This window comes from Trichoplax adhaerens, genomic scaffold (assembly GCF_000150275.1).
Source record: "Trichoplax adhaerens TRIADscaffold_11 genomic scaffold, whole genome shotgun sequence".
In the NCBI taxonomy this organism is placed as follows: Eukaryota; Metazoa; Placozoa; class Uniplacotomia; order Trichoplacea; family Trichoplacidae; genus Trichoplax; species Trichoplax adhaerens.
In genome coordinates, this window is record NW_002060953.1 from 1,327,823 (window position 1) to 1,340,757 (window position 12,935).

Below are 12,935 nucleotides of genomic sequence, written 5' to 3' on the forward strand. Positions count from 1 at the left end.
AAAGATGCTTTCTAGAAATCCTAATATCGTTTTAAAATATTTATGTTGACAATTGTTGAATTGATGATTCACTATTATTAGTTTTTACGAGATATAGTAGGAAAAATTTCAATATTGACTTCAAAAATCTAACAAAACTGAAGGATTCCTTCAAAAACAGTAGAAAGCTTTATTAATTATAATTATGTATACTTCTATGTTATATATTGTTGTATGACAAGAGATCATAATAACTGTAGATATTGATATTGTCTTAAATAATTTAAATTAAAAGATTAATAATTTTTATGTAATTGTTTACAAACTATTTTTCTTTTTTAGGGGGTGGAAATAACTTAAATAGCAGAAAATAGCAAATATCACTAGTCAAGAGACTAGTTTTATCACAAATCGTTTTGCTAAGTTTATCGGTACTTGTGAATATTTTTCTGGTACTTCTATGTTTTGGTTTAATTTTTAAAATATTTTAATGAATTAATAAGCTATGATAACATTTAATCATTGATATTAAGTTAAAAGTCGCAATGATTATAGTATGGTATTGTCGTTTAATTAAACTTCGTTGAAAAGTAATAGATTTAGAAACTTTGTAGTAATAGTACTGCGAACAACATTAAGATAGGCTTAAATATCTGGTAAAGCAATGCAGGTGTTATGTAACCATAGCAAATATTTATTTTCAAGTCAACGAGTCAAATACAGCTGTGTCTATAATATATGCTCATAAATTAATACAGCATAGCGTAAGAAAAGAAGTTTAATTTATGCAGTAAATAAACAGTAATGACGTCGTTAAGACACATTGGGGCATTCTTAAGAAGCTAACTTAAAGACTCCTTTGTAGATCAGAACAGGGCTTGATTAATGCACTTAAATGTCAGTTTATGCAATGTACGTTCATATATATTTTTTGTACCGTAAATTATGATTCATGCAAAAACTGACTATAGTTTTTCATAAGTTCATTAAAATAATTATATTCATTGATATCAAACTATTATGATTTATCGAATTTGATCATCATGGGACATGGATAAGATACGTAAATATTTTTTTGTTTGCTGATGATTAAACAATACTCATGTTTTATGTAGTAATAAATTCCATAGTCGTAATGGTTAACATTCATCACGAACACCGTACATTATGTCCAATTACATCAACTATTTATTATCTTCCTAAATTAGCTACTACTTCAGTTAACAAATCGCACTTATTTAGTTCTCTATAGCTCATACATTTAATACTAGAATTAAGAAGTGATGGAAAACAATATCTCTAGTGCTGCTGTAAATGGAACTGCAATGGAAGTCAATGTCACAGATAAAACACCTTCTTTCATAGTGCCCCAAAATAGTGTCGAATTATGGACAGCTATTGGAGTTATTGCAGTAATTACTAATTCAGTTCTTTTTTTAAGTTTAATTTTATCGCGTTCATTGCGAAATCAATCTCATGTTATAATCAGTAGTTCTTTTGTAATTGGCATCCTCTTTGGTGGAATATATATTTTACCAAGATGGGCTGCATTTGACTACTTTCGGCAATTTGGTTTAATTTGTTCTATTATGCCATTACTTGGTTCAGCATTTTTGCTGAATTATAACTTACATCAATGTTTTACGAGTTTGGATAGATATTTTGCCGTTAAATGGCCTATAAAGTATCGACGTAAAGTGCATAAAAGGTTATATTTATACATCGTAGTGATTTTATGGGTATTTTCCTTTGCAACAGCATTTATACCAGCTATGACATTTCGACCGCTATCTAGTAGTCATTGTGTTGTTCATTCTGGAAATTTTCTTGCAGAGCGAATTTTTGCCTACTGGAAATTCTTAGGTTGGTTTTTTGTCCCTGTAACAGTAATTGTCTTTTGCTATTCCCAAACCTTTTACATGATTTATAGCAAGCGAAAGAAATCCGTTGCACCAAGTATTAGCTGCAACTATAGGCTTGGAAAAACAACCAGTAAGAAAACAATTAATGCATCTATACAAATGGGTATACTAGCAGCCATATTTATTGTGATGATGCTACCTTATACTTGTGGATTTATTATCAGTGAATTCGGCAGGATATTACCGATATCAGTTCAGTTTATTCTTAATATGCAGTTTATTACTCGATACATTGCATTTTCTTACCCAGCTATCAATCCATTATTGTATGCTTACTTTGTAGATACTATTAGGCATGCTTTTCTGAATCTATTTCGTCTACAGAAAAGTAAATCATCGATTATTCCTAAAATTAGTCAAGTTGCTTCCGGATAATTGATTGAAATGTTAATTTAAATTTTAAAAATCGAAGGTTCATTTCTGATTATTTTAAAGATCGCTGTTATTGTTAGATAGTTTTGTATGAACTGGAATGTGAAAAATTAAGTAAAGAATTAAGTGAATCATAACTTATAAGCGATTATTTTTTTCATGCTAGAAATTATTCATCCCAATGTAAAAACTCTATTCTGAAATTTAGTCTTAAAAGCCACTTCAATCTTGACCTAATAATCGATATATTTTAGTAATACTAAAAACCAATCTAAATTATGCTTTACTATAAATTATAATACTGTTATAAGTAGGAAAAATAGTAATAATGTTCCATAAGAGCACAAATGAATATTAGCGAGTATCTTATCAAATAATTCAAAGAGATGACTTAGCTTATGGTAAATGTGAGAAAAATTATTTTGTTAAATATCTTTTAAGCACTAATCTCAATAATTGCAGGTCTAAAGGGAAAATATGTATCTCATTCAATTACCAAATAGTTATACAGACTTTAAGAATGATTCCTTTGAATTAGAATATTAAATCAAATGCTAAACTTCTAATCCGTAAAAGGTACATGTTTAATAGCCACCTAAAGTAAATGAAATTACGCATTCGAACTATAATTTTCGTTTAAATCAAGAACAATTTTTGTGACAATTTCTATTATTTTATGCTATTATATCTCGTATACTTTTGAACATTGAAATTAAGAAATAGTATTTTGCAAAATTTAGGTGTATTGGTGTGCCATGAGTAGTACTACATATATGCAAAATATACTTGAGATCCAAAAATTAAAAAAATTTCTTATTCAATCGCTAACAAACTTTATATTGGCGATATTTGCTCAACTACTTTAATCAATAAGCTTTAGATCAGCTTTATTTAATTCCGTATAAATATCATCAGTATGGAAAGATTAGATTTGAAGAGTGGAATATTATTACCACTTAGAAATTTTACGGACTAAAAACATTAATTTAACATCGAAGATAAATAGAAAAATTTATCAAATCATTATAAGTCCGATATATGGCAACAACATCAACATTATAACTTTCAGTAAGATTCTCGGTAGAATATTTTGCATAGATGTACTAAATTTTTTCAAGAAGCTAATAATAGCAATTTCTGACGAGTCTGATGTAGCTATGAAAAATTCCATGCCTTGAACAACTTTTGAGGATTTCAAATGAAAATAAACGAAAATATTTATGCTACCCAAATATCTATGTTTTCAAATAAAGCTTTCACTTAATCCTTTAATGTACTTTTTATTTGAAAATATAATATTCTTAAGAAGTTAATGAAAAAATATAATAATATAATCTAGTCACTAAGATTATTTATATTTATACGTCACATATCTATGGTTTCATATACGTACAGAGTAGGGTGGAATCGAGTATCATTCTTCTTCTAACGTAAACATTGATTTTGATAGCATTAAACATTTACTTTAACTAATTATAAGATTGCAGGTTCGATCCAAATATATTACCAAATAATCTTGGTATTACGAATGATATATACGAAAAATTTTCGAGTGTAATAATAGACTGTCACAAATCAGCTTTGTGACAAAGATAATTTAAAACAAATCTCTAAATTACTATAGTCCTCCGGATTCAGTATCCCTTTAGTATCTCACGAGAACTTTGACGCTTTGTTTCTACATTAAACAACTATAGAACTCCTTTATTATTCAACTATCTGCCAAGCTTAATACCCTTTGACAGCAGCTTTCATGTATGAGTCATAACAGTTCATGAAATTTAGTTCATATTGGATGGCTAAATTAATATAGAAATCATTTATAACCTTAGACATTTACTGAATGATTCTTTTTAATTAGATTACAGTATGTCCATACACAGAATTATTTATCGTATCACCTATAATTGAATATTTTTAGGATATTCATGACAAGCGTTACAAGACAACCCTATAATCAATTAACTTTAGCTACCGTATAAGAACTCTTACTACAGTACAGCATAATTTACTGTAATAAAATAATAACTACCGTAGTTCTTCCTGTTAGTCATTATTAGTTATCTCCACATATAAATGTTGACCACTAAATTTAGTTATTTACTCTTCATTGTTATTCGCACCGTAATAGCCCCTTATTCTAATATTAAAATTGCTTCTAAAAGCAATCAAATTAGCTCAAATTGACTTTTCTATTTTTCTCCTTATTGTGACACACTACATCAGCTCTATTACCAACTTATAACGACATTTATAGGCAGCTACCGGTAAAGTTTTTTGACTGTACTTTACTGTTGGTTAAGAACTTACTCTAGTATTACGTAGCTAGTATCTCTAATTATCACATACGGAAGTTGTGCGGTGAATATTTACTGTTACACTCACAGTTGCGATAGACTTATATTAAGATGTAATTTCTTCATTCATATACGATACGGTATTTATTATCGCTTTAAGTAATAAACCCGTAGCATTTCAAAATGAGAATGACCAGACCATTTAAGAACTCGATACATGTATTACTTTTGATGTATTAAGCACCGATACAAAAATAGTCAAGCATCCTTATATAAATATGTGATAAGCTTTATAAATTATTTATAGCTAATTTTTATTTACTCATAAAGGATCGAAAATTTTCCCTAATGATGTAGTTTTTATTGCAGGCGTATATAACTTCTGCAGTATACCTAATAAATTCTATGAATAAAATGTTGTGACAGTGTTACATACTGTAATAGTGTAGAAATATCTATCTTAGGATAATTCTGTTAGCCTATCCTTATTTAGTTAACTTCTAATTTGGATATACTGTGTTCTAATATAGCACTAACTTTTTCGATAGTGACACATATACACATACTGAAATTAATAGTTATAATAGGGAATGCAAATCATCTGCTTACAGTTTGAATCATTGTGATTGTAACTTACTTATGATAGATTGTAAATTATCGTGGAAATGTTCCGTGATAGAACATATCATAATCTGACGATTCTGTATTAGTCATCAGATGTCTATGTTCGTAAATACTGTTGTCTGCAATAAGGGAGCAGTAGCTATGATTAATATCTAATTCAATGAATGATTCCAAAGTTAATCGTACTATGATTAATGAACTATTAAGGAATAGTATATAAATGCAGTATATCAAGTAATAAAGTGGATTCTTAAACTAAGCGTTTAACGTAAAATACTGGGCGTTAAGTCTTTGTGTAGTCTGCTATAAGAGCAAAAGTGTTTCTGATAGAGCAGATATCGTTCCTTGATACGTGGTTCAAGGAATTGACTTATTGATCGTACATTACGTTATCTTGTTGCAAAGCTGTTTTGTGATAAATGCACACTTTTCCTTTATATAACAGAAGCCGTCATTTAGCTTAACGTAAATTTACTGTGTTTACCATTTGTTGCAATATTTAGTACTATGATCGGGATGTAGTACGAGTATGTCATACATAGTCAGGATTCAACTTTAATTTTCGGCTTTGTTACCTCTAATCCTTCATGAAGAATTCCTATCATAATATTATAATAGAGATTCAGTGACATGCTTTCTTTTTTTAGTGATACCTTATTTTGTGATTGCAGTCACTACACTTTGTTTTTCTAGCCCGGACCAGGGTTTCTTACGTTCTTTACGATGAATCCTCAGCTTGTGCTCTTTCACGTCCGGAACTTTGTGCGTTCCGCGACATTTATTCTATTATCTTGTTTACTATTTATATGCTAACTTCTTTTTACATAATTTTTATATTCACATAAGAACTATTTTCGGTTACTTACTATTTTATTATGCAGCAATTTGTAACAGATTGCTTAATCAATTTTCTATCTAGTAAATTAAAAATAAGTATATTAATGTGATTTTACTTTATTAAAGTAGCACAGAATGGCAGGTAATTGCAACAATCCTCATATTTCTGGTAGATTACTTTTGTTAGTAACAGCAATTGCATCGGTTATTTTTCCTATGCGTCCGCATTGCGCGATAATTTTAAAAAGTAGAGCATTAGAAAGATTAGGTAAATTATTTTGGAAGGAACGTAGCTCTATTACTCGTAAAGGAATTATTACTATATCAAACTGGAAAATAGTATAGTAGGTAAAATCGATAAAACAATTCTTCGTTGAGAAATGCCTGTCCTCAAATTAATCTTGTTAATTAATTTCTGTAGTAGTGATAGGCAATTGTTTACTGTCGTATTGCTAATTTTAATAGTTCTTTTATGTTTGCATGTCGCTTGAAACGGATTATTAAAGTATCCTTAGAACGACTACAATATTTGCATTACACTTAGGGCCACAAACAGATTGTGGTCTTTAGCGTAAAGCAGCGTTACATAAAATTATGAAATTGATACATATTTTTGATTTCTGTTTTTCAATGACTGTTAAAGCAACCAAAATTCGCTAATTAACGATGATTACTCTGTATACCCACAAATGTTCCTAAAGTAAAAAGGCTTTGGCCCAATTTTTTCTCAGATATACTGAAACAAAAATACGAGCTTATTGGATATTGTACTTGTTATATCTTTAATCAATATGATGACGCAGACTGACACATAGATAGATCCCTGTAAAGAATATACCTTTTTATTTTATGGGCTTAACCTTATATACCAGCCCACTTATAGCTTGTACCGTACTGTTAGTAATACATAATACCAGATATTTAGGCTTCTTTACATACGCGTTACTGTACCAGATCTTCTGAATAATTGCAATCATCTGGTAACTAATCTACAGTTCTGTTATATCACTGTCCACATAACGACACATGGTACTGTAAGTGAAAATCTAAGCAAGAACTGATAAATTCTATCAGTTGTACGGGACGAAAAACTATTGTTTGTAAAGCCCGAGCTATGTGCATGTAGTTGATATTCTTACTCGCATTAAAGTGTCAAAGATGGAAATTTGATTCCGGATAACATCAATACTTAGATATTGTACATTGCATAATTATGGTTGTTTAGAAGTAAACATAGTGACTTTTGAATTTTCAGAATTAATGTCGTACCGTGCATGTTTCCTTTTTCTTGCCTTGTATGGAAAAGTAATTGACGTTTTGCTTAAATCGATAATTTCGCATCACATAGTCCTTACCTCATTCTATTTTCCTAACTTCATGTTGCAAACAATTTATAATAATTGTAATCCAGACTTACAAATCTGGAAAAATTTAGAATTTTACTATTGTCAGTCTACTATATGCTTTATCGCTAGCAAATGTACCAGAAATACCAGATTTACAGTAAAATGAATTTATACGCCAATTAATTGCCAACTGAATGGGAAAGAACTATTTGTTACTTAAGAGCAGATTTTTAATCGCTATCTTAGGGATTCGACAGTTTCATTTATATATCTGTAATTTAAGATGTATTTTTCGATATGCTTTAAAATATGAAGTATTAAGTTTTTTTACTAAGATTTGAATTTGAACTATCTACATTAAAATAAAATGATTGCTCGAAAGATACAGTTGGATTTTCAAAGTTTTTCTTTTATTATTGATGCAGTGATAGAAAACATAACGATGGCTATAACAGTAGACTTTATAATGGTCAATTTACATAACTTATTAGTTATACGCAGCTGAATCTATAACCTATTTAATATTGCTATTCATGGCTCGATCTTATCCTTTCTCAAAATAATGCTCTAGGCTATTACAGCATGTAGATAAGTAATAAATCATTCAAGCTATCAGAAGACTCCTTAAGCAATTTGAAATCATACTATGAACAAATGTCTCCACCTTTGTAAATTTGAAATTAGAAGGAATTTTTAAGTCTGACTCAGTTTGCAAGGTGGTAGGTAGATCTAGAAATTTGTCGAAAATTTGGCGATCAAAAGATGCAGTCATTATAGTGAACTTTGCAGAAGGCATGGCAAATAATTCTACGGAAACTTCTAATCACGAAGAAAATGTCTCAGAAATCTTAACTGATGCTATCATATGGGCAGTTATTGGAGTAGTTACGGTTATTACTAATTTTTCGATATTTGTATGCACCGTTACCTCGAACATAAATCAGAACCCATTTTTTACAGTTCTTAATAGTTCATTTCTTATTGGTATTTTATTTGGAGGATTTTATATTTTACCTCAATGGGCTGCAGAATACTTTACAAGCGAAATACCAGGTTTATGTTTTCTTCTACCTTCTCTTGGCAGTCTATTGCTACTGTGTTATAATTTACATCAGTGCTTCATAAGTATTGATCGATACTATGCGGTAAAATGGCCAATTTGCTATCGTAAAAAAATACATAAAAGCTGTTATATCTATTTTATAACTGCTATTTGGTTGTTTTCACTTCTCTTCGTAAGCATACCTTTCATGGCCTACCGAATAGTAGAAGTTGAAAATTGTACCAACCTGAGTGATGAAACGGCGGAAAATGTTTTTCTCTTCATAACGTTTATTGCAACGAATATTTTGCCCGTAATCATTATAATCTTTTGCTATGCTAATATATACCATAAATTCCATCGCCAACGTTCAAAAACTTTTGCATTGACTATCTCTGCGAATCAGCAATCAAAGCGAAGTGTTGATAATAAAACTATTAAGGCCTCTATACAAATGGGATTTTTGGCAATAATTTTTATGGTACTGATGCTGCCGTCGACATTCATCTTTACATTTGGATCATTGGGATTGATGTCATCACTACCTGGTATAGTTGCCTACCATTTACATATAGTCAGTAGATATGTTTCATTCCTCTATCCAGCTGTAAATCCTTTACTATACTGCTACTTTGTTGATAGTATCCGATCTGCTGTAAAGAGTAAAATATTAACAAAATTATGTTTTCATAATGAAAATTCAGTATCGGTCTATCAAGAAAGAAATAATAGTGGTACAGTGCTAGTAAATTACACAAGTAACAGTTAAATACTAGATAAAATTGCCAGTAGTAAGATTATAATGACAGATACCAGAGCAAAGTATTTTCTATAATAGAGCGTGTTAGAGAATTCTAATTATGGAGCGTTGTTAATTCACTGTTTTCTAAGTTCAAAGTATTTGCATTCTATAAATGAAGTCATAGTTTATGACATAAAGATGTACAATATAGAGATTTCAGAAAAGGTATGAGTAGGTTGACGGTAGAGAAAAGAGGAAAGTAAGCGATAAAATCTTTCCGCTTCGTTAACCGTGATAATCGTATTACTGCAGCTAGATATATCAAATCACCGAATTATTTTACACCAAAATGTTATAATTACTGTGGAATTCAGTCTTTATTTCAAATGTTATCCTAAAATTAAATTTAAGTGCCTTAATCTTATTTAATCTGTTATATCATTCCCTCTTAGATTTTCTTTTCATTGTTACAATATACTTTAATTTATGTGAAAAAAAGCTTTTTCAAGTACACTCTTTCATAATCTAGTTGCAGACGATAATTATATATGGCATGACATAGAATAGTTAAGATTCTTAATAAACTGACATTTCTAGCAAGAGAACTTGCTGATGCACTGAGATTATAGCGAAATAATTTTAATAATGTTTCTGTAAAAAATTTAAATCCAGTCAAAAACGTCAGTGATGATTGTTAAAATTTAAGACAATTTGAGTTGGCATCTGATATTAATGGAGGATGAGAGCTAACAGCTATGAAAAGGTCTAATTATATATGCAACTGACAAGAATATCTTCAACTACCCTAGTAAAGATAACTTTTTAAATATATATTTAATTAGCCCAGTAGCAGCTTCTGCTGGCGCCTATACGCAGCGTATTATCATCCTATTTTCCATATAAGAAATAGATAGTAACTAATTACATTGCGTATATCCATTAATTGAGAGCGTTATTTTAATCGTCAAGATAGATAAGATATCTTTGTTATAATAGGAGATCTTAGGCTAATTTCAACATTATTTATGTTACTTAATCTTGTCAACATTACAGTATCAAATTTAAATTATTCACAAGTAAATTAAGCTTGTTATAGTTCTCATACTAAGATGGCTTCCCATCTTTATTAATGACTTTCTGGATACAATATTATAACAGAATTTGGTAGAGATAAAATAACTAATACTTAATCAGCTCATTTCCTTGGTATTGTCATCTTATTATCTAGCTTTTATCCTTGTGACTTACAGTATTTAAGGAAGTATAACCTATTCGTAATGAAATGAAAAGTGTAGAAATCAAGTTGCAAAACTTTAATAGACTTTGATTCTACTTTCGTTGCACTCCGGTCGACTTGACGAAACTTTGACACCAAATAAAATTTGGGGAAATAATTGATCAACAATTTATTACAAAAAAATGGAGAAGTATAAACCGAACAATCTTACAAAAACTTAACTTTAAATATTAATAAAATAAGTGACAGACTAAAAAAATGTCAACAACCAAACAACCTTTCAAAAAGAACTACGTTTTAACTTACAACAATTCAACCTCAAAGGCCTTTTAAATTCAACAAGTACTTCAAACAATCTTCTTCTACTCTCCCTCTAAATTTTCTAATTGCACTATCATTTATAGGCTTCGTAGAGCCGTCAGAGGTATTTAAAACTAAACATTTACTAACCAATCGCTCTTGATCCGTTTTAGAAAACTACTTTGCACCATTTAAGAAAACAAAAATCATTCAAAGTTCAGACACAATTTACCCTACGATTCCCTTACAAAATACTATAAAACCAAAAAGTTAACTATAATATATATCAAACTTCACTTCTAACATAATTTCTATCATTAATGCATTATAAAAGTCTAAAAATTAACCTTTAAACATCAAGATTTAGTCATAAAAGTAACAGTCTAACTACTTAACAATCTACACAACCTCTGCCAATTTCCATCTTATTTTCTATTTTCCTAACTAACTTTCCTAATGTGACTTTCAAGTCACATTAGGAAATTCCAAAGTTTCAAATTCATAGCAAAAAGTTCAAATTTCAAAAATCGACTCTTAAAAACGATATTTTTCATGAACAAAAATTCAAAAATTAAAACAGGAAAATTATATCAGACATAAATCCGACCGGTTCCGGAATCCGAATCCGAAAAATCCGGATTTTATAAAGATCACACTAATCGCTTATCAAAAATTTTATATGACTATTACGACTACTTTTCTGACATTAGTATCACTGAGTATTGATAGTTGATGTTTTAGCGTCAGATTGTACAATAACTGTACGATTATAGACTACATTACAGTACTTTACTGTCATGTCATAAATCCCCTTTCTCTAAGGATAGGGTTTTGTTACTATGTCAATTTTACTTACAGTTTGAATAGACGATCAAACGCCCTTTCTTTAGATGAAGCATTTGCTCTCGGGCTGCTTCTATAGTAATCTATATAATACCTTGTAAAATAATGAAGAAGAAAAGATGGCGACATGATGATTTGGCAGGGTAAAACTTAAAGGCACTATCACTTTCTAGGTATTTTCTATAGTAAAATAATACTAGTTACCTACTAAAAGCTATAAAGGACTCTACTTTTAGTCCTTTACTACACGAGACTGCAAGATCAAATAATGACCCTTTCTTGCGACGATAATCCGAAATGATAGTAGACTATAGGGCACCGGTATATTAAACGATTTCATAAATAAAAACATGCCAAATCCGGCTATCTATAAGTAATCAGTAAATGTCCAATTGTCCACCTCAATAGATCTATTTATTACAGAAATAATTTGGTTTTTGAAAAAAATTTATTTGTTAGATAATTAGAAAAAATTATCAATGTTATCACTAGTAACTGCTACAGAAGAGTATGTAAGCTAGGCAAAATTTAAATAAATCCTGTTCTTTTCTTTCACAATACAAAAGAAAGGTCGCTTATGCTTGCAGTAGAGGCATTTTACGATAGTATTAGGTCAGAGCTAATACTTCAACACTGCTGATAGTTAAGTAACTTTTAAACTTGCGTAGCAAGAGAGAGCTAAATCAAATATAGTATTGCATCCTTTTGCTGTTGTGATATATACCGATCACGAAATTCCAAAATTTTAGAAAAATAAGGGCTTTATTGAATCTTATACAAAGATTTACTACACACAGCTCTACTCTAGCCGAATACTACTACTAAAGACTTCTACAACGAACTAACAGAATAATATAAAGTTGCATGCTTTTATACTTTTCGTAGCATTCGCAGCTACAATCCGCATGGCAACCTTTTACCTTATATTACACATAGTTAAATTATTCTTAGTAAGACTGTTCTACTGCGGACCATCGTTAATTCAATATGGATACGACTACAGTAATTACGTAGACATTATTCACACCAGCCAAAGTACAATGAATTAACCATATCCCAATATATGATTTACAGTTCTATTTTTACCTACAGCCTTATTAGTAACTCAACACCTTACTGTATATAGTCATCTGTACTCTAGCATAGAGTCTCTACCACTACAGTGTATAGTTATAGCTACCAAATATCTCTTAAGATAAATATCTACCGTACATTATACTAAACATGGCTAAGAGTCTACAATCACAATACTAGATACATTACAGCTGTTTTCATATCCATGGGCAATTTAAACTCTTCCCTTGCGAAATTCGAATTAAATCACTACTGAACGGCTTTCTTCATGGCATTGTATAGTTGCAAAATTTTAAGTTACATATACTATTTAGCGTGAT

General features: G+C 30.0%; 1 protein-coding gene across 1 annotated transcript; it reads left to right on the plus strand.

Annotated features, from left to right (window-relative positions):
• Positions 1 to 1,262: 1,262 nt before the first annotated feature.
• TRIADDRAFT_59534 (uncharacterized protein) lies at positions 1,263 to 2,276 on the plus strand (the record flags this gene model as incomplete). Its single annotated transcript, XM_002115481.1, has 1 exon — positions 1,263 to 2,276. The coding sequence occupies one exon, from the start codon at positions 1,263 to 1,265 to the stop codon at positions 2,274 to 2,276; it is 1,014 nt and encodes a 337-aa protein (XP_002115517.1).
• Positions 2,277 to 12,935: the final 10,659 nt, after the last annotated feature.